This window comes from Electrophorus electricus, chromosome 1, assembly GCF_041902795.1.
Source record: "Electrophorus electricus isolate QZ-2024a chromosome 1, ASM4190279v1, whole genome shotgun sequence".
NCBI classification, from domain to species: Eukaryota; Metazoa; Chordata; class Actinopteri; order Gymnotiformes; family Gymnotidae; genus Electrophorus; species Electrophorus electricus.
Window position 1 is genome coordinate 42,855,848 of NC_137497.1, and position 23,658 is coordinate 42,879,505.

Consider the following 23,658-nt stretch of genomic DNA (forward strand, 5'->3'; position numbering starts at 1 on the left):
TTACAGATTGTCAAAACACTCCAACGAGTGTGCAACTTCATATTATTTAATTAGCTCAATAGCAAAATTAACTTTCTGAGAACTATGACATCAGACTGGGATTTTTTTTTTGGTGCACCTGCACAGTGAACCTAACAGCTCAGATCTACATATATGACCAAAAAAACAAAACAAAACCCACTTGTCTATCATCTGACACTGGCAGCACAGGCATATGTGTAAGAATATGCATGTGTCACAAAGCTTAGTTTTGTCAGGTGTAAGGGAGGTTTAGTGTAGGGTATGCATTTTATATATTAAATGTAGAATATTAATAGAGCCAGATATTTTCAATACCAACAATAATAATAAGTGTTTAGAGAGCAATTAAAATGCGTTAAAAATGCACAATAGGGAAAATAAAGCCCAGTCAATAAAACAGATTAAAATGCAATTCATTTGGGGAATGGGGAAACTTTTGCGGGTCTTTTTTTCCAGTTAATACCAGAGTTAATTAGCTTATTTGTACAAGTAGAAAACTGATCTCCCATCTCATGTTGAAAATGGAACTCCTGCTGATCGATACGCCTGCACTTGTCTGGTGGAATTTTACCATGGCCACTTCTCATGACGTGTTCTTAGCACTTTTGTTTCTGAAGCAGGTCTGAGAATTGAGCTTTGTTATTCTTCTTTTACTGTGGTTGAAGGTAAGAGCCCTTCTGGGGCACTCTCTCTTCATCATATTATGTAGTCACTGATTTTCAGCTCCAAGTTAAACATGCTTGACTGTGAGAAGATAGACCCACCTTTTGTCTGATGGAAACATGAGTTGACTAAATCTTTGAACACTGTAAAAGGTCAGATCTTTGCGCTTCATCACTTTTGGATCTTACAGTACATTAAGCAAACATTCAGCCTTGTTGTCTCCTACAAGGTTTTGCTATATGACATTTTAATTAATTTATTTTTAATGTTTTGTTTACTCTCCATTTTATATTATTACCCCTGTGGGTCACATATCCGTCCACTGATTATAGCTATGACCTGCTGTTTTGTGAATTAGCACAACAGACCCTACCCCTTAAAGTGTCCTAATGGTATGCACATTTTTTTATGATGTTATCTGTCTGGGCACTGTTACCTGTGTACTAGTAATTTCCTACATACCAGGATAATATTTTTGAAGTAACATATTTCTTTATGCATTTACACTACAATAGTTCTTATTTTTTTGTTCCCTCATAAATATTTTCCACATTATGGAGGGGTATAAGATGGGCGCCCTATAGGTCCTGTGTTATAATAACAGACATATGATGCCCATCTTCCACCTCTCCATAGACCTCACCCCTCCACACTCTTCCAGTCAGGTATCGTATGGAAGGCCGGCCCTCACACATCGTTCACTTCCCTTTCTACCTTTGTGAAATGAAACAGCTCTCTTTCACTTACCAGACTGTCTGTTCACACTGCATACCTTTCTTCCCCCATCTTAAACAGCCTTAAACAGAACGTTAAACATTCAGTCATGCACTACATGAGTAAATGGTACATGGAAATGCTTCTCCTTGGCAGTTAGATCCATTTGATCTAATCCTGACTGACTATCAGCCATTTGTGAACAACTCCTACAATGAACATGCTGGTGTGCACAAAATCAAAATCAGCCTCACCACACAGGAAATGAGATCAGGAATTACAACTAGGCTGTTATCTTATCCAATGTATATTTTCATCTTTTTAGCATTGGCACCACTTTTAGAAGAGCATAACATGAGGCAGTGGTGGGTCAGTGGTTGAGGATCTTGACTGGGAGTTGGAAGATTGCCAGTTCAAGCACCACCACCAGGTTGCCATTGTTTGGCCCCTGAGCAATATCCTTAACTCCTAATTGCTCAAGTTGCATTCAGTCATAATTGTATGTTGCTTTGGATAAAGGTATCAACTGAATGTGGCAATAATTTAAAAAAAATGTGGAAAATGCATTTAAAAAGAGATAGACAGAGATTCTAGACAATTTCTTCAGCTGGGGTTTTTGAGGACACTACTTATAGAATGTTCACATTTACCTGAAAATACCACACATATAACTTCATGGATGTTCATTTTTACCTGAAACAACGGAGGTTTGAGAAAACCAATATTACATTTACAGTATTTAGCCGATGCTTTGGCATCCAAAGCAACTTGCAGTTATGACTGAATGCAATTTAGGATATTGCTCAGGGGCCCAGCTTTGGCAACTGGGCAGCAGTGGGACTTAAACTGGCAAATTTCTGATTACTAGTCAAGTACCTTAACCACTGAGATACCACTCATTTATTCATTTATTAAATGAATAAATTAACAATTCACATCATCAGCAGTGTTACCATTGCTACTGTCCTGGAAGAAGTTTTTGCAGTTGCTGAACATTGTCTTCGGCATTCACCATGAAGAACTTAGTGCCACTATGTTAAAGTGGTATGTCCCTCCAGATGACAGAACACTGATTAATCTGATTAGTGGAATGTGAAAAGTTACAGTTGTGAGTGAAAGAGTGGAGACTGTGTGTAAATATGAAATCGTAACATAAATGGCCCCTGATTCTTAGTCCCTATCATTCCTGATGTAGACTAAAATGACCCACCAATATCCACCAATAATTACTCTCAAAATAAAATATAACAATGTAGAAGACCATGTTTATGCATGCTAATAAAAATGCAGTAGCAAAAATGTGATGAAAAATAAATGAAACGCACACACACACACACACAAACACACACACACACGCACATACACACACACACACACACACACACACACACACACATACACACGCGCACACACACACACACACACACACATCCCAAATATTTATGCTCAAGAGAGAAAGTTGATGACATTGTGGATACAATTGATGGGTGGCAAAAGACAATAGAGTATTTTGCACTGTAGCACCCACTACTGATTATGACCATGCCTCTCTCTCACTTCAAAGTTTTGAGAGAACCGTAAATAAATAAAATAGCACTTTATTTCAAAAGAATCTTCATTTAAAAAATACACAGGAGTCATTAGCTGGGCACTCTCATGTGATATAGTATAATCAATGATATTGAGATTAACTGATTTCAGTTAGCATGTTGAGCAGCTTGTCATTTTATGAACAAATGAATGCCGTTATACACTGAGGATTCACACAGTGACTCATGGCATCTCATATATATGCTAAATACTGTGTCATAAAATATACATGTGATCAAATTTTACACCTTGTGTGATGACAGTGAATGCTCCAGTATAGTATTAGCACATATTAAAGAATTCACAATAAAAGGCAATCAGAGAAATAGCTTTAAATAGAAATTTAAACCAAGGTTGCCCTTGAGTGACCAGATATCTACTACTACACTCTCCGACTTGTCAGAGTGACCACAGTACTTTAAAACATTATATTAATGTACATTAATATTCATAATGGAAACATCATTCCAGGGTGTCAAAGCTGGTAGTCAGAGACACATAATCCGAAAATATGACTGGGAACAGAGATAGAAGAGTCCAGGGGCTCAAAGTGGGAGTGAGAATGAAGGACTCCATCTTTAACATTATTCAGGTTACATTCATGACTGGTTATATCCTTATTCAGGTTATATTCATGACAGGTTATGTCCTTATTCAGGTTATATTCATGACAGGTTATATCCTTATTCAGGTTATATTCATGACAGGTTATGTCCTTATTCAGGTTATATTCATGACAGATTATGTCCTTATTCAGGTTACATTCATGACAGGTTATGTCCTTATTCAGGTTATATTCATGACAGGTTATGTCCTTATTCAGGTTATATTCATGACAGGTTATGTCCTTATTCAGGTTATATTCATGACAGATTATGTCCTTATTCAGGTTACATTCATGACTGGTTATGTCATTATTCAGGTTACATTCATGACAGGTTATATCCTTATTCAGGTTACATTCATGACTGGTTATGTCCTTATTCAGGTTACATTCATGACAGGTTATGTCCTATGACTGGGAACAGAGATAGAAGAGTCCAGGGGCTCAAAGTGGGAGTGAGAATGAAGGACTCCATCTTTAACATTATTCAGGTTACATTCATGACTGGTTATATCCTTATTCAGGTTACATTCATGACTGGTTATGTCATTATTCAGGTTACATTCATGACAGGTTATATCCTTATTCAGGTTACATTCATGACTGGTTATGTCCTTATTCAGGTTACATTCATGACAGGTTATGTCCTTATTCAGGTTACATTCATGACAGATTATGTCCTTATTCAGGTTATATTCATGACAGGTTATATCCTTATTCAGGTTATATTCATAGGCTATATCCATCTATATTTTTAGGAAGCTCAGAAATTAGATGGAGGCATAAGATTGTTTTCAAAGATTTATTTATTTATTTTTGCCTACGTGTGTTGTAGCTAGCTACCTAATCTTATGATTTCTTTAGTGTATGACTTCTTTAGCAGTCATGGTACCATTAAACTAGGCCTATACCATCTAAACTCAAAACTAATGTACCCCAAAAGTTAATGGATACTAATGACTGTAATCTAAGTAAGTAACCTCAATATAATAATAACTAATGTGGATTAAATATAAAAATCACCTCGTACCTGTGTCTCAGCATCAAAAACGACTGGTGGCCACAAGTGGTACAGAGAGAAACTTTCTATGGCAAGCCAGCAGTCAGTTCTCTGATCCATCAATTTCACAGCAACTCAGTGTGTTTTATAGCTACTGTATTTTTAACTTTAAATAAAATGTTTAATAAACACTCATAGATGAAAATTTATTTCAACACACAAGAAAAGAAAATAAAGAAACAAGGTTGAAAGATTAGTACCTGATATAGAAGAGCAGTGATTATTTTCTATGCACTTAATTTCAAGCTGCAAACAATATTTTCATCATTTGACATTAATCAAAAGTTCAAGTCTGTCCTCCTAATTATTTAGGGGTGCAAAATAGAACATTATATCTTTAGAACATTATATCCTATCCTTTTAGAATTTGGAATAGTACACATCCAGTTTACCCATATAGTCTAGGTTTCACATCTTTTAACTTTGTGTAACCATATATATATATATATATATATATATATATATATATATATATATATATATATATATATATATATATATATAAATGTAAATTTTTTTTTTTTGTCTTCCATGTGAGGCTGAAGGTAGATGTGTTTCATTGTTATTTCAGGACTAACTGGTTAAAGACAGTGTCTTTAAAATACAACACATTCATCAAGTTCAAGAAAAAATTCTTTCAGGCCAAAGTGCTTTTGTCACGCACAAATGTGAATATTTCGTTTTTCCACGGTACTGCGCCTCTGTGCTTCTTGTGTATGTGTGTGTGTGTGTGTCATAGTTGACTCACTGCTAAGTAGTGATCACATGGGTGGACATCAGCGGTCCAGAGAAGGAAACATAATCTAGTGGAGGAAGGAACTATTCTCTCTGCCCTGCTGGAGTGGGCAGAAAGGAGCGCAAACACGGGTCTGCTGATAAGCAGCCCTCTTTCCGCACTTCCTCTTCCTTTCGTGTTCTCCCGCTCTCAGTGCAGTTCCTTGTGCAGTGGCTGGCCTTCACTAAGATGTCATCTGCGCTCCCTCTGCACTAAAACGCTACGGTAAGTCGCAGAAGTTGGTCCGCCTTACCTCCTTAGTTTGTCCTCTGTTTTTTGGATTTTATAATGCAGACGCAAAACAGTAATATAATGTCCAAAAACTAAGCATTTAATTTTGTTGTCATAACTGTAATAAAGGTTAAGTACACCTTACCTTCAATTACAACCAGCTGGACAGATTTATAGAAAGTGCCATTTGTAACCAATATTAGACTCTCCACTGTCACGCTTCATCTCTGAGCTTTGTCAACGGATTTTTTTTCCAAAATGTTATTCCTTTTTGTAGAAGGGAATTTTTATTGGCAGTTTCATTCTGGCATTTAATTGTCTGCTACTACATATACTTATATAGTATTACTACAGCATTTAATGTTTCAAGGAACGATCCATATAATCTTTGTGTTTTCTCAGTAGCTGTATAGATATGCAGCTTAAAAGAGTAGTTGTAAACAGCAACTATTAACAAGTATATGTATGTACATAGTTAATATGGCCAGATCAAGACAGTTGGAGCCTCTTAAAGCATTTTAAAAACTAAGTTAGCTACAAAAGAATTTTTTGATTTATGTTTTGAAACACATCCTGGATTTCCTGTCAATGTGTGATTTTTCCCCCCTTCACCCAGTGCACAGAGAGGCAGGTCAAAATGTATGTGCCACTCGACAGTGGTTCCTTCAACAGCATGTCATCACCCTGTGTCTTTATGGAGTTGTCTGGAGTTGTTTTTACATCTGGTCCTTTTTTATTTAGTAAATAGTGATGACCTACATTAACTGAACTTTCCACCCATAAACAGTCATAGCATTCAATTATCCAACTCTGATGTAATTCAGTCATAAGTATGATGAGATTACAACAGTGTGCAGCCTGAATTTAGATCTGTCTGCTGGATAAACTAGTCATGATCAAAATAGTAGCCTATGTGCTCTGTTACTGATTAGAGTTAGGCTAGATGTTATCTGGAATGTTTATATATATATATATATATATATATATATATATATATATATATATATATATATATATATATATGCACACAAAACATTCTAGATAAAATTAACCTAATTTCTATTGGTTCCATTCATCTTCTTCCCTCTGGTGCACTACCTACAGTCACTACAGTGTGCGCTACCTACAGTCACTACAGTGTGCACTACCTACAGTCACTACAGTCACTACAGTGTGCGCTACCTACAGTCACTACAGTGTGCACTACCTACAGTCACTACAGTCACTACAGTGTGCGCTACCTACAGTCACTACAGTGTGCACTACCTACAGTCACTACAGTCACTACAGTGTGCACTACCTACAGTCACTACAGTGTGCACTACCTACAGTCACTACAGTCACTACAGTGTGCACTACCTACAGTCACTACAGTCACTACAGTGTACGCTACCTACAGTCACTACAGTGTGCACTACCTACAGTCACTACAGTGTGTGCTACCTACAGTCACTACAGTCACTACAGTGTGCGCTACCTACAGTCACTACAGTGTGCGCTACCTACAGTCACTACAGTCACTACAGTGTGCGCTACCTACAGTCACTACAGTCACTACAGTGTGCACTACCTACAGTCACTACAGTGTGCGCTAACTACAGTCACTACAGTCACTACAGTGTGCGCTACCTACAGTCACTACAGTCACTACAGTGTGCGTTACCTACAGTCACTACAGTCACTACAGTGTGCACTACCTACAGTCACTACAGTGTGCGCTAACTACAGTCACTACAGTCACTACAGTGTGCGCTACCTACAGTCACTACAGTGTGCACTAGCTACAGTCACTACAGTGTGCACTACCTACAGTCACTACAGTCACTACAGTGTGCACTACCTACAGTCACTACAGTGTGCACTACCTACAGTCACTACAGTGTGCGCTACCTACAGTCACTACAGTGTGTGCTACCTACAGTCACTACAGTCACTACAGTGTGCACTACCTACAGTCACTACAGTGTGCGCTACCTACAGTCACTACAGTGTGCACTACCTACAGTCACTACAGTCACTACAGTGTGCACTACCTACAGTCACTACAGTGTGCACTACCTACAGTCACTACAGTCACTACAGTGTGCACTACCTACAGTCACTACAGTCACTACAGTGTGCGCTACCTACAGTCACTACAGTGTGCACTACCTACAGTCACTACAGTGTGCGCTACCTACAGTCACTACAGTGTGCGCTACCTACAGTCACTACAGTCACTACAGTGTGCGCTACCTACAGTCACTACAGTCACTACAGTGTGCACTACCTACAGTCACTACAGTGTGCGCTAACTACAGTCACTACAGTCACTACAGTGTGCGCTACCTACAGTCACTACAGTCACTACAGTGTGCGCTACCTACAGTCACTACAGTCACTACAGTGTGCGTTACCTACAGTCACTACAGTCACTACAGTGTGCACTACCTACAGTCACTACAGTGTGCGCTAACTACAGTCACTACAGTCACTACAGTGTGCGCTACCTACAGTCACTACAGTCACTACAGTGTGCGTTACCTACAGTCACTACAGTCACTACAGTGTGCGCTACCTACAGTCACTACAGTGTGCGCTACCTACAGTCACTACAGTCACTACAGTGTGCGCTACCTACAGTCTCTACAGTCACTACAGTGTGCACTACCTACAGTCACTACAGTGTGCGCTAACTACAGTCACTACAGTCACTACAGTGTGCGCTACCTACAGTCACTACAGTCACTACAGTGTGCGTTACCTACAGTCACTACAGTCACTACAGTGTGCGCTACCTACAGTCACTACAGTGTGCGCTACCTACAGTCAGTACAGTCACTACAGTGTGCGCTACCTACAGTCACTACAGTGTGCGCTACCTACAGTCACTACAGTCACTACAGTGTGCGCTACCTACAGTCACTACAGTGTGCGCTACCTACAGTCACTACAGTGTGCGCTACCTACAGTCACTACAGTCACTACAGTGTGCGCTACCTACAGTCACTAGTCACTACAGTGTGCGCTACCTACAGTCACTACAGTCACTACAGTGTGCGCTACCTACAGTCACTACAGTGTGCGCTACCTACAGTCACTACAGTCACTACAGTGTGCGCTACCTACAGTCACTACAGTGCGCTACCTACAGTCACTACAGTGTGCGCTACCTACAGTCAGTACAGTCACTACAGTGTGCGCTACCTACAGTCAGTACAGTCACTACAGTGTGCGCTACCTACAGTCACTACAGTGCGCTACCTACAGTCACTACAGTGCGCTACCTACAGTCACAACCACATGACATTTCTGGAATATTTCCTTCTTTCCTCATTCCCTGTTTGTTTAGTCTGTCATTTGATGTTGACCTAAGATTGTACCTTTGGCTCTACTGTAATCATGCTAGACATTTTATCATATCAATGACCTTGCTAACACTCACAGAAGGAAAGTTTTTTTTTAGGTTTAGCAAAAATAAATAGTAATTAAAACTTTAAAGTAAATATTAAAATGTAAAAAGTGTAATTGCTACTGCTTACTCATTGTATAGTACTGTATATAGTAATACTTTGGATATTAATATAGAATATATTAATGTTAAACTGATACTATTCCATCTGTGTATCTCTGTCATCAAATGTATGCTTTTGTATATTTTCTGGCGGTAGCTATATTGTTCTTTTTTGTGGCTGTGCAAGGGCTGATTTAGTTTACTCATATTTATAATAGATAGTCTATATTTACTGAGTAATAAATGAAAGGCTTGTTGATTTATTAAAGTTATAGAACTTCATTTATACCAAACCTAAGCATTTAAACAATAAATCAGGGATTATTTGAGGCCAACTATGGGCTTATTGTCTTCAAAAGTTCTGAGGTTTGTTTTGGGCCCTCTGGCATATTTGTAATACTGTATATAAATGTATTTGTGCTTTCTGCTCTCAGGTTATGTTGTGCTTAAGCTCCTGTTTGAACTCCCGTGAGAAAGAGAAAGGCTAAAGCTTGGTTTCAGCTGTTCCTTCCAAATATCCTGCAGCATGAGTAACCTCCAGGCATCTAACCAGCTAACTGATCATGTGACTGTACTCACTCACTATGTAAGTGCCCCGAATGATCATTTGTTGACAGTATATTTCATTGAGTTTGACTAATTGCCAAATTTCAACATGTCTTGCACATTTTTAATGTCTCGAAACCCATAGAAAGTATATATGATCACCTGCTGTTTCATGAGGTTAAGATTGCTTTGGATTTCCAGTTCTACTGCACATGCAGTGCACACTAAATAAGGGTTCAATGACTGGAGAAGACACACAGTCATTTACAACCCACTGAATGTTCCCAAATATTCTAAATACCTGAACATATTCTGATGATTCTGGATTATTTAAAGTCCTTACTATATCTTACTATATTCAGTGACTAAGTTTCCTATTTTAACACATATAGCCTATGACACTGTATTTTTAACAGTGTATTTATGCATTTTTAATTGTTAGGATTTTGCAGAGCTGCTTTATGCAGAACATCATCTGCATTGTTAGTCTTGAGATGTTTATGCGCTGTGGTAGAGAGGGGAAATGAAACTCTCTCTCTCTCTCTCTCGCTCTCTTTTTCTCTCTCTGTGTATGTGTGTGTGTGAAGATTGTCCTTTTCTTTTTGTAATATGTGCTGTGTGGTGGGCCCATAGCCCCTCCCTGTTGTTCCCTGGTTTGCATCATATCCTCTGAAAGTACTTACTCATCTGATTTAGCTCTTTCCAGTTCATGTTTTAGAACTAGTTCCAGCTCTGCTCTGAGTCCTGCTTGTATTCTCTCTCTCTCTCTCTCTCTCTCTCTCTCTCTCTCTCTCTCTCTCGCTCTCTCTCTCTCTCTCTCTCTCTCTCTGTCTCTCTCTCTCTCTCTGTCTCTCTCTCTCTCTGATAATCCAGATACAAAATTGAATAATTCACTCTACTTAAAAGTGCCTTTTCACTTAGTTTTTAATAAGATTCAAATTTGTGCTTCCATGCATGAAAATGTATTCTCTCAAAACCAATTACTTACAATTGTCAATTAATTAAAAACCATGTTGTTGATCAAGCTAAATTGGATGTCTGACACTATAGTCAGTTGACATTGTTAAAAAAACAACTCTAACATGCTCAAAGATGCAGTGACAGTTAGAAAACACTCATTCAGTTCCAGATTCATTTAGTGACTCTTATAACATAACCCAACACACCTCAAAAAACAGACAACTGTACAGGAAAAATACATGAAATATTTATAAATACTATAAAAACGGATCATTCTGTAGATTCTGTAGATATACTGTAGGTGCTAAGCTACAGTATAAATAATGTATCACTATAAATAACAGTATAAATAATGCATCGCTCCCTTAACATTGTGATACATAGACACCACATTCATTCTTACAAATTTGTTACTATAAGGTTTTATTGCCTTCTTTATGAAATTTCATTTAAAAAATGCATGACCTACAAGTAGGCAGTGTATCTGCTTCATGGCCCAGTAGTTGCAGAATGACGGAATCTGATTGGTGTCAAAAAAGGAAAAGTGTGTATCGAGGGTAACTTGGTTTACTGCTATTGGCTGCCATCTTTTTTACAAGCAATTGTTAATGATTAACCACTCGAGCCATGACCGTATGTTGTTTGTGTGTTTTTGGGGAAGCTCAGAAAGTCAGTAAGTGCAGTTTAAGGGCCCAGTTTTATGAAACTGAATGTATGTCTGAATGTGTAACTCCATCCAGCTCTAGTCATGTGAAAAGGGATGTAAATGGCATAGATGTGAAGCCTGTTTTGTATACAGTAAATGTGCTTTAAAGAGGATATTGTTTTTTTGGGAACTCTCCTTTATTTGAAGAACTTGCTGAGGTTCAATGGAGTTCCTTTATACTAAGGTCAGTATTCTACAGACGACAGCCCTATGTAAGCATTCAGGGCTCATTTTGCATTTGTTACCTTGTCATTCCCGAACGAAGTCTGGTTCTGGTTCTGGGTTTCCAGCTGCACCTTAGAAATGCCACTGTGACATTTCTGAGTAACCCGTGGCATTTTCATCGCAGCACTTTTACTTTTGTGCAATATTCATTTTTGGCTTTTGAATCTATAACGAATGAACATGAATAATGTTTTACTTAGAAATGTGCTAAACAATTCTTGATCAATTTTGTACAGGTCAGTTTGAGTTTAATTTTAAATGAAGTGAAACACGAAACAAACAAATCAAGAATGCATAAAAATCTCCATGAACTTAACTGAAGAACTGATGCACTTGGGATTGTCTGTGTAATAAATCAGTTATTTTCACAAAAAAGGGATTAATGAGAATGTAATTAATCCCTGATATTAACATTATTACATGCATTCTTTCATGGTATTCCCTCATAGTCAGCCAGGAAATGGGTTTAGCTTTTAAAACTTCAAATGCACTGGTATTTAGTTGCTTTATTTGTGCATAGCTGGCACTCCTACTGCACACAGGTGCAGAAGCTCATATCTGCACACAAAAAAAGTGGATGTTAATTATTTTCTTTAAGATATAATTAACCACTCAAAAATAAAAGTTAACAAAAGTATGTCTATTTACTTAGTGCATGATGCACCATAATGTAATTTGATTGGTTTAAGTGGGACAGTGCAAACCAAGAATGAAAACCAAATGCTGAGATGCATTCACACCAGACCATGCAAAAATCATATTTTTCAATATCAGCAACGTCACTTTGACAGATGACCAGATGTCACTGGCTACTGTGGCTATGTGCAGATCCTCTGACTATATCTAAAATGGGACTGTACAATAACTGAGTTTGGAGAGAAATGTCATACCAAAAAGTCCTCTGTAAGGTAATGTTTTTTCTTTATAGATGCCTAATATTCTTCTGTTTAATTTGCTATGCATCTATTCTCCAACTCAATTTTCTATTCGCTCATCTCATTTTGAAAATATGAATAAATAATGAATGAATTAATGAATGAAGTTACTTATATTGTGCCTATCTCAGCACCCAAGGACACTTTACAACACACAGCTTTTACATCCAGCCAGCACACTGGTACACCGGTGAAACTAGACATCAAAGTGCTGCAGGAGGAGCTCTTATGCAGTGTCCACCATTCACTTTCTATTTGTCATAGCTGTGGTTGGTATAGTGTAGTGAGTAACAATACCCCTATTCCTGTGGGGAACTGGGAGTCAAGCCCCATCTAGACAATTGCTATGTGCTATACCAATATGAAATATGTGCTATACCAATTTTCCTACCTCTGTAACATGGTTGAAATTGGAAGTTGCTCTAGATAAATTAAAATAAAAGTGTCTGCCAAATATATCAGTTTCCTGGCTGTTAAAGTTGCATTCACCCACTTCCTGTTGTGGGTGTCCTCAGCTGGCCCATGACAGATTCCAGCCCCTATATCAGCTGTCATTAACTTATCCAGACTCCGCACACTGGGCACATTGATCATGGTGTTCATGCAATTCAAAATACAGCACCCTCATGTATTTGGGCCGCCAAGTCTGGTCCTTCCTTCCACAGAAGGATCCCTTTCTCCTCGAGCAGAACTTCTCTCTTTCTACTGCTCCCCCCCCCCCCGTCTGCTTCAGTCGTTCCTTGGTACCTTCTGGTCTATGCTGGGAACTTCTTCCAGGTGTGGACGTCAACCTCTCCTGTCTGCTCTTCCTCTCTGATAACTCCTAAGAGTGGTACGATGGTTGTAGGTGACCTCTATCACTGTGACTGAAGTCTCCCGAGCCCCTCAGCATTGTGTCAGTATATGCATGGGCAGATGGGCAGATGGGTAGTGTTTGCACACCTATGGTAGTGCAAAGCGTTTGTTTACTGGGGTCATTTACACCTGCAGCTGCACTGACGTGCGTCTGTAGTTGTGCAGCTCTCTCCTGTGAACAGTGCAGCTGCACTGATGCGCGTCCGCAGTTGTGCAGCTCTCTCCTGTGAACAATGCAGCTGCGTTCCTGCTTCTTCCTGCTTGACTCACCACCTAATGTTCCACCAGCACCTGCCATTTCTATCTCCTCCAAATTGACCTGTAAACATTTGTCAGTCAGTTTTCTGACAGTGGACTTTTGCATGCAGAAGTACATTCGTTTCAGTGGAAATCATCATGTGTTTCATGTCCAAGATTTCTGGTGCAACTTAATGTATGATAATTTCACATCATTCTTGTTGAACTTATATGCAAATTAAAATGGTTGAGCAATAGCAAAGCTCTTTTCCTTCAGTTGACCTCTGATGGTGCAACATGAAAGAAGCTCTCATTTTAGAAGCTTCACTTTATGAACTTTTTGCACAATTAAAAATTAACAAACAGAAAAGGAGTATGAATTTAGTAGGCTGGATTAAATGAGTTGGGTTTTAATTGTTTATGGTTTGAGAGCAAACTCTGGGACACTTTGGTAAGCAAGGAAACCTGCTGATTAGTTCCCCTCTATACAAAGTACTAAAGTAGCAAACATCACATGTCATCAGGGAGCTTTGGGTGTACCAAAGTAGAAGCAGAGTTCTTGCCATTTGTTTACTCCTATGTCACAAGCCAGAGCTAAATGCTAAGAAACTGTTAAATCACTAACTGCACCACACACGCAAATGGAAGAAATTTTGTTGTTGCCAGTTTTCTGGTGCTGCCTTGGTCCTGTCTGTTTTGTGGAGAGATGAAAATTGCAGATTTCGAGAGTTAATGAGGCTTAAAAATGGGCAATACTTTGCTTTTTCCCGCGAGCTTCTCCAGGGCTGCTGCTGCATCTGCATCCAGGAAGGCACTGTTTCTATGTTATTTATTTACTGCCTCACCTTTGGTCTTGTGGTTTTTCTTCACCTCATTTCCCTCATATCGCAACCACCTTTCTGCTACTTTGAGCCAAATCTTGTCTCCTCTCCACTGGCCACATAAAGGGTTTTTAGAGGTTCAATGATCAGGCCTCTCACAACTCCTCCTTCTCAACATCAATAAACACATCAGTACAGTACCACTGTTCTCTGGCAAGAAACCAATTACTCCAATAAACCAATTACAAAATACTCTGTCAAGAAACCCATCATCACAGACCTTTCTCCAAACCCACGATCAAAAGTCTGATGCCCATTCCTTGTTTTTTGCACTGCTATGCAACCTTCAACTCTGCCATTTTGTTTATTAAGTTGACCTGAAATAGCACATACTGTATCTAAGGTCAGTATTATGTTTACATTAAAAATCCTACTCCTTCACATACATTTTTGGTCTTCAAACTCCCCGATTCTTTACCTCCCCTCTCATAAAATGAATCTGTATTTGAATTCCTCTTCATCCTTCTGGTCACCTTGTCATTTCGAGCTTTGTTTGCTCAGATTAAGCTTGACCACATCATGTGCAGTTTGTCTAATTTTCTTGCCTGCTTCGGGACACCAAACTTTCATTTCTGTCTCTCTTAAAAACCTTCCCTACTCTATTTGCATCACACCTCAGTAACCTAGTAACTTTCTCTTTTGGGCTTCCCCACATCCTTCTGTATTTCCCTTGTCAACATCTGCGTTTTTGGTTTGGTTTTGTCTCTGTAACCACATTTCTTTCTTCTTTTAAAATGCTGTCTCTTCTCCCCTATGACCTGTAGCTCTTAACTGATGCCTCGCTGTTCTGTGGCTTTTGTGGTCTATGTAGCAGTTGTTGGTTATTTATACAAATTCAGCTCAACTACGCTGAAGTCTGGACTCAGACTTGACCATTACAGAACATATATTTTTCACTCGGTTGTTGATTTACTCCTGTGTTTGAGATCATTTTCTGGTTGCAACAATCATCTTTTTCATGCAATTTTGAACTCATCATTCCCTGTATAATAGTACATTGTCCAGGCCCTGATAAGCAAAGCATCTTCTAATCCAAAGGGGGCCAGAATAAAATGTATTGCCCTCTGCCCCCTAATGAAAGTGACACACAACCAATACAAAAATGACTGTCATTTGCATTTCACTCAGGAAAATAATTTTGCTACAGTGAATCAGAGATTAACCTTAAGAGAGAAAGGCAGGCAATGAGAAGTCAAACCTTCATTTAGCTATGGGTGTTTTCTTTATTGTGTGCGCATTTTTAATCATTCAATAAAAAGCAAGTTGCAGGACGAGCAATAACAATGAAGATTTTGTTAAGTGCAGCAATGCAGCTGGTTTATAATATGTTTATGGCTTACTTTATTATTCTTAAAGTTATATTCTGATTGATAAGGAATGTTCAGTGAAATATTTATTATTGTTAATGTAACATGCTCGCTGGTAGAGCAAGGTAATAATAACACCAAGGTTAAGGCTCTGATTCCCAGGCAGCACACAAACTGTTACAGAAACAGAAATACTGGCAGATAATGGCAGATCACAAATGATTTAAATGTAGTCTACCTTAATGATAAAAGCAAAAGATGTTTAAAAATGGTTCCTTACCATTGTGCTTTTTTAAAATTAGAAAAATAAAATTACAAACGTATAAAATATGTGACTCACGTTGACAGGCTTTACAAAATGTAATACTTTGTATATCACACCTTCCTGTCCTGTAATATATGATAATTTGAGGAGGTGGTATGTAGAACAGTCTTCCATGCTGAATATCTTCAGATCCGTAGGAGTCCACCTTAGATTCAAATGCCTACACTGAAGGTCTTCTACGAGATTAAGGTCACTGGAGTGAGACAGGCATTTCAAATGCTTGATTCTGTGGTCAGCATGCCAGATTTCTAGGAATCTAGCAGAATTCCACATCCTAATAATAATGATGAACTAATTAGAAATAATAATGAACCATTTTAAACCAGATTTTGCTCTACAATGCCAGGAAACACGCCACACATGCTAACAAGATGCCCAGGGCCTTCAGAAGCATTGCATTCTAACAGCCAAACTTTATTGAGAGAATTTTCTTACCCTCCATCAAAAGTCTTCATTAAGTTTTACTTCAGTTAAAGGTTACTTATAAGTGCAATTAACTATTGTTTCAATATGAGTTAGAAGTTCTCTCATGTACTCCGAGTGTCATACCCGTGTCTGACTTTCGCCTTGTTTCACAAGGTCAGCTGTACAGACCCAAACAGAGATTACCTGAGGGAGATCAAGAGTGTCAATATTTACCTGTGAGGAAATGTAAAAATGTCTGCCTGAATAAAGATTGCTTTGATCTTGATTATCTAAATAGCGTGTGAGCTTATGCCTGCATGAGTTTGTCCTCACACAAAGAACCAACACTGTTTGTGTTTAATCACAATTCAGACTATGGGCAACCACTCCGGCCAGCCTGATATGAAAACCGCAGAGACTCCAGGTACACTGCAGTAGTGACAGGACCCTCACATGCTCTGCAGCTCATATTATTAAGAACATTGGCGGCAGTAAACAGAGTTGGCACGGACGGTATCGTTGCACTTGGGATCATCTCTCAAGCACCACTGCTTGTAAAACCAAACCATGAGTGAGGTAGGTTTGAATCTTGGGTAGGGCAGTCAACTGGCTGGAGCCAGTAACACTGTAAAGAAACATTTACTAATAAAAAAATAGTAAAATGATGCTATAAAAACAGCCCTTTGAACCAAATCCTATGTAATTGTCTTTGGCGTCGTTAAGTGTTTAGTTTTCCACAGATCCTGGGATGGGTCTTATTATGACTGAATGAGGGAAAAGCTTCTCTCCACTGACTTTGTTTGTGTTATTTGTATCTAGTATCCACTTCATCTCTTACTTTCACTTTTCTCTGTTTGCCTTACTTGGGTCTTGTATTGGCTGTAATATTTTCTTTTTCCAGGTCTTGTTATTTTGTTAGTGGTAAAACCATTACTGGGTCAGTTCTTATGGAGTTAAATTCACTCGGAGCTAAATTGTAATAACTAACTCTGCAGAGCTGCACTTAATGCCTGAGGTTTAACCTTGCACACACTTGGAAGAGTCCAGCATTTCATAACCTCACTGTGACTGTTCCATCTCAATTTTGATATGGTACCAGGTTTCCACATTCAAATCAGTTTGAGTAATGAAGGCTTAAAGCTGTAGTGATCTCAGCCTTCCAGTGCGAGGCCATAATTTTTTATTTTTTTTTCCTCACACATGGGTCTTCTGCCAGAGATTTCGAGGGTGGAGCACAGTACTTTAGTTGTTTTTAGGTTTACATTCTGCTGGATTGAAATTGATGTTGTCATTCCTGTAATCTGTTGTAGCCACTCCTCCATTTTAGGGGTCACAGCCTCGAGTGCCCCTACCACCGTTAGCACAGCATTTCTGGACACTCAAACAGTTAGAATTGTCTTGCTTATTTGTGCTAAATATATACATATTTATATTTAGAAGTGGTTCTATCCATCAGGGTCACTAATGTCTATTCAAATTTCATGTTTCCAGCCTGTACACACAGGTCATGGGACACAGATGGAGGAAGAGGAAGATGAAGGAGACCTGAACAAGGCCTTGGGTGTTCAAAGATTTCAACAGATCCTCAGAACCAATCCCAGGATGCCCAGCGAGCAGCAACGCACCTACAGCGAGGAGGACTTTGAATGTGAGTTTACTGTGTCCACTTACCATCTCTCTGTGTCTCTATACACTAAACTAACTTATGCTTGCTCTAACTTAACCAGTCAGTCCATGCGTATGGTCTCTATATGCCTGTAGTCTACGTATGCTTCATTTCTCCTTACGTTAACCTTTGCTTATTGTATCTATATGCTTACACTCCATATATATTTTAACTATCTCTATTTGTTAATCTGACTTTATTGTCTCTACATGCATTCTGTTGTCTGTGAAGTTCAAATGCGGAATGTCAGCTATGAAGTGAGGGTGTTTTGATCTACACTGTGTGAACCTTACAGGCATCCCTAACCCTAGTCTCCCCATTTCACCGATGAGATGTTTTAGATCACGAGCAGTTCCTCTTTTTCTACAGATTATGTTCATTCCTTTCTGGTACAGGTTAGCTTTATATAATTTTTCCATAAAGGTTTACAGGCATTTGGTGCATTTTTTGCAACCTGCCCAGTTCCATGAGCATTGTTCTTTAGATTGTTTTGTTATTTACATTTTTTCAAATTTTATCCAATCTTTCTTCTAGTTCCTAGCAATGGATGACAGGCTTGCCATACTCTGTTAATCCTTGAAACTTTGGATCTGTATAAAAGTACATAAGGGGAAAAGGATGAGATAAAAATAGAAACGCGCTGCTGCCGTATGTTCCATCTTCAGACCATCGACAATCCTCACACCACATCCACCACGCTCTGTCCAAGCACCACAGTGACGGCAGGAGACATCGAAGCGGAAAAAAGAGGAAGAAGACCAAGGATCAGAAAGTGAGTCCTGGTGCCAGCGGGGATGAGGAGGAAGAAGAGGAGGAATCTGTAAGTCCTGCAGGTAGCACTGTCCCCAGGACAGAGCCTGATGTCAAAGAAGGTGTACAGGTATTTTCACTCTCGGAGATCCTTACAGTGAGTCTGCTTTTCAAAAGAGTTGTGTTTTATTGGGTGAACCTAATTTTGGTGAGCCCATTCTTGCAAAATGCAAAACTTGATAAATGAAATCCTCTGAGCTCATACGAATAATTTAGGAGATCCACTATCCTTGAGGAGTCTCCTCAACAAATAAATAAAATAATTGAACTATGTTTTTCCACACATCCGTATAACTGTTTAAGCCCGTTCAACACACCGATTATGATTTATGTTTTTAAATGTTTTGGTAAAATCTCTTAAGTTTAATGGTTTTTAAGTTAGGTTTTTTAAACCTGAAGTTTAATGGTTTCATTTGGTTTAATTCTGTTCAATCTGCAGCCATCACAGGGTGTGATGCAGCCCCTGCGGCGCTCCTCCCCCCTCAAAAAACCTCATCAAGGAGAACAGAATATATTAATAGAAATATTGTTCTGAACATATGAGCAAAGGTTAGCTGGCAGAAAGGACTGTGATCAGGTGCAATCTTTAGTTCTTACATAACTCAGTTACTCCCTACAAAGTTAAAGCAGGCATGCTAATGTCCATCAGTTCATTAACTCTTTGATCATGGTTATAAGAAAGTTTATTCCACACAGATGGATGGATGGATGGATGGATGGCAGGCTGTAGCACCGTACACTCCGTCAGCACTTAAAAGGAGGGTGGGAGAGTGGCACTGAAGAAATCATTTTTCATCTTCATTTTTATTGTGCCTAGTTCTTTGTGTCGGACGACGACCGCCACCTTCCACTGTTTGATGGCTCAGAGAGCTCCACTCCTGCCCAAGGTGTTCAGCTACCAATCTCTTCTGGGGGCACTGAAGATATCTGTCATGATGAGTAAGTCAGTTTGCTTCAGGTCCTTGTTCTAAACCTCTATGACATGTTATAACACTGGTACAGCTCTTTCTCTTGAAACATTGAACAGATTGTAAAGCTCTAGAGGTGAAGTATTCAGTTAAAATCCAGACTGGTCCACACTGTCAGCTTCTTTCTCAAGAAAGGTCCATCATTTTCAGTGTTTTATGGCAGTGTATAATTCAAGGTTGTTGGTTTTTTAGTTAGTTTTTTTTTTTTTTTTACTTTCTGTGTTCTCAATTCAAACTCTGGTGGGTGTGTTTTTTCAAAATGTTCATGTGTGTTTTTCTCAAAATGTTTGTGTTTTGTCTCATAGTAATGGTTAATGTAACCATTTTTAATAGCAGGTATGGTCTCAGAACAGAACACAATCTGGTTTACTTGCTACAAATATACTCATTTTTGTATGTCCACTATTCTTAGAAACATTAATTTTCTATGTCAACTATCCTTACTGTGGAATATGCCATTTAACAAGCTCTCAGGTCATGTCTGTTACTGGTATCTCCTGTCTTTATCTGAAAATAACTGCTGTAATTGCTCAAATTCTGCATAATGTGATATAAAATGTGCTATAAGACGTAATATATACAGGGCACTCTAGTGCAAATGATCTGTTGGTTATATTTATTCATGTAAATGTTTTGTGGTCCAGACAACCTATCTTGGATCCAGATTTGGGCCGCAGTCCACTGAATGGTGACCTCTATCTAGAAAGGATATGAACGCTCCTGCAGAATTTGTACTATCTAAAAGAATATTTATCTTCATGTTTATCTATATGACAGGTCTTGTGTTTGGTCTGTGATCATTATTTTGTCCATTTATCAATTGAATTAAATATAGTTAATGTTTAGTTTTACAGTCACCTGGTTTTATAACCTAAACAAAAACAAAACAAAACAAATCAAATGATTCATTTAACTCCCAGGCTGGTCACTAAACGTGTTTTGTGATGTTCCTGTTTCTGCACTGGGTTTGGTTTAAGTTGAGTGTGTAATATGCTTATGCTAAGTACACTGTATGCTTCTCAAGCTGTGAGCTTTTTAAGTAGCTAGCAGGAGCCCCACCTCTTTCCACAATTACCCTCTGTCCCATTACTGAGCCGTCGCTACTAGCAACTGTATTTTTTCCCTTTATATGCCCCCCCCTCGAATTGTGCTAGACTAGTTCCATATAACCTACATGCCCCTAGGACACAACCATCCAGTTGGGGATCTTATCTTTTTCTGGGTCATCATCCAGTTTCTCTTCCCTCCGTCATGTTAATTATTTGGCAGTGTTTAATACTTTTGGAAGTCATGGTAGGTTTTATGAATTTTGATTTCATGATGCTGTGTGTGTGTGTGTGTGTGTGTAGATGTAACCTGTTTCAACTAGCATTTAGTGATTTGAGCTGAGTCCAGTTAACTGTTCTAGTTGCAGTGGTGATTATCTGTAAATGTAGACCTCTATAGAATTAAACGTAAAACTGTAGAATTATATGTAGAACTCTGTAGAAATAAATGTAGAATTTAGTTCGCCTCTAGTAACTTCTGGATTGAGCGCTATTGCACATAAGTGTTTTACGGGTGTTTCACTCTTTAACTAAGACTTGCTTTAATTTGTCAATCCTATACGTGATGGGGATGAAGGTCATGACATGCAGGAGGAAGGAGTGCAGTGCTTTAATACATTTTCAAAAAGTTCCAAATAAACTTTAATTTTGTTTACTCAGATATAAATGAAGATGATCTTGCTCTCAGCTCGGCTTGTTGTTTTCCTTACTCTCACTTCTCTCACTCTCTCTCTCACTCTCCCTGTCTCTCTCTTTCTCTCTCACTCTCACTCACTCTTCCTCTCACTCTCTCTCTCACTCTCCCTGTCTCTGATGCTGAAAAAACTGACACAATATATTTTGGTTTGGCAGAAACACACACACACACACACACACACACACACACACACACATACACACACATACACACACACACACACACACACACACGCACACATACACACACACACACACACACACACACACACACACACACACACAAATGTGAAACCCATCTTCCTATTAACCAGCTTGTTCACCATGCCTGGCTCTCTGGCTCACATGCCACACGACCATGCCTGCACTACACAGCTCTATACCTTAGAAACATGCATAAGGAACTTGTGTTGGTCAGTGCAGAATGTAGAATAAGAAAATAAACCAAGAAATGCAATAATCAGCTCAATATCGCATTTATGCAAGGTATAAAGAAAGAAAATAATACATTTGTAATTGATACTATTAAATTGATATTGAAATCATTGATCTACTTTGAGTGTTTTTTAAACAAACACAATTTTTTCTTTATCAGTACAACTTTGTAAAATGCTATTAGTTATTTTTATCATGTAGCATATAAAGATCTGTATGAGAGTCATACAAGCTTTCTACAATTTAGTACATCGACTCATTCTTTTCTTTACCCCAGTGCTACTGAAGCCCCACCCCGTGGGTCCATCTCACTCCCACACAGTTACGACCCACCAAAGCATCATCACACGGCCAACCTGACAGGCATGGAGGGGGCCAAGTACCGGCGCATCCCCAACGACGAGGCCGAGACACAAACCCTGGCCTCCGCTCATCTGGAAGGCATTAAAAGTAAGTTTGCAGTGAGGACAGTGTGTTCCAAGTTAATATTTTGTCTTTGTCTTAATAATGAATGATTTGCCCAGCTCTGTATTCCTGTTCTCAGATGTTTTATGAATTCCAGACCTATGGATAACGCTCTGTACCCCCTCACTTAAGCTGACTACACGGAAGACCAAAACAGTAGGCTAGCTACTTGATGTAGATTTCTGTTGTCCAGCAGTACCATAAATAACTGTAGGACAGAACAAAATCACTAAAGGAAGCATAAACCAACATTCACCACAAATTAAACTTGCTACATGTGGATAATAAGTAGATTACAGAAAGTTTACATTTTTGAATTATTTGGGAAGTTGAGGCTAGAAAATAATCACTATTTGTTTCAGTTAGGATAAAAAGTCTGATTTTGGTTAAAGGCCTTCATGCATTGTCAGGTGGTTTTATGTTCCAACAAAAATGTATGGACAAACAGCCTTGTGGCTTATATATCAAGAAATATCTATAATAGCAATAATCAATAAATATCAATAATATCATATAATAATATAATATATTTTTCAATAATTTTTTTTTTTTCCCCCTGGGGAAAAACTTTACCCTGACATCTAAATAAATAATGTAATTTTTTTTATCACACTGGCAATGTTGCAGATTTCAGTAACGACTTGTCCACATATTCAAATATGTTTACTGACTTCATTAGTAAATACGATTTTTAGAGGGCCTGAGCTTACACTGACTTGTGAGTGTTGGCAGCTGTACCAGCTGAATGTTTTAAACTGACCTTTTAAATCTCACCATTACAAGCATTCAGGGCTGCAGGCTTGTGTGTGTGATCTCCTCGGTATCTTCCTTGGTGCACCTTTCCTGCAGAGCTTTGATATTAAAACTTTACATCAGTCCTTGTCCATCACTAGAGGAGGAGGGCAGTATTTGAACTCTGACCTTTTACATAAAAAGTAGTGCTTCAAGTGTAAGATGAAAACAAAAATTGGTATTATATTAAAAAGGTTTATGATCGTGACTATGATCATTAAGTCATTTTTTTATTAGTACATTTTAT

General features: G+C 38.6%; 1 protein-coding gene across 5 annotated transcripts in view; it reads left to right on the plus strand.

Annotated features, from left to right (window-relative positions):
- The first annotated feature begins 5,468 nt into the window (after positions 1 to 5,468).
- Positions 5,469 to 23,658, plus strand: part of slc4a2b (solute carrier family 4 member 2b) — a 40,750-nt gene continuing 22,560 nt past the window's right edge. For 2 of the 5 annotated variants that reach the window (XM_081721061.1, XM_081721073.1), the window contains exons 1-6: positions 5,469 to 5,652; positions 9,586 to 9,737; positions 18,025 to 18,181; positions 18,865 to 19,079; positions 19,827 to 19,948; positions 22,432 to 22,604. In XM_081721061.1, coding sequence (XP_081577187.1) covers positions 9,678 to 9,737; positions 18,025 to 18,181; positions 18,865 to 19,079; positions 19,827 to 19,948; positions 22,432 to 22,604 — 727 coding nt within the window. In that variant the 5' untranslated portion in view covers positions 5,469 to 5,652; positions 9,586 to 9,677. Of the gene's footprint in view, positions 5,653 to 9,585; positions 9,738 to 16,905; positions 17,110 to 18,024; positions 18,182 to 18,864; positions 19,080 to 19,826; positions 19,949 to 19,986; positions 21,271 to 22,431; positions 22,605 to 23,658 lie in introns of those variants that run through there. The other 3 variants (XM_081721067.1, XM_081721070.1, XM_081721075.1) reach the window with 3 other exon arrangements.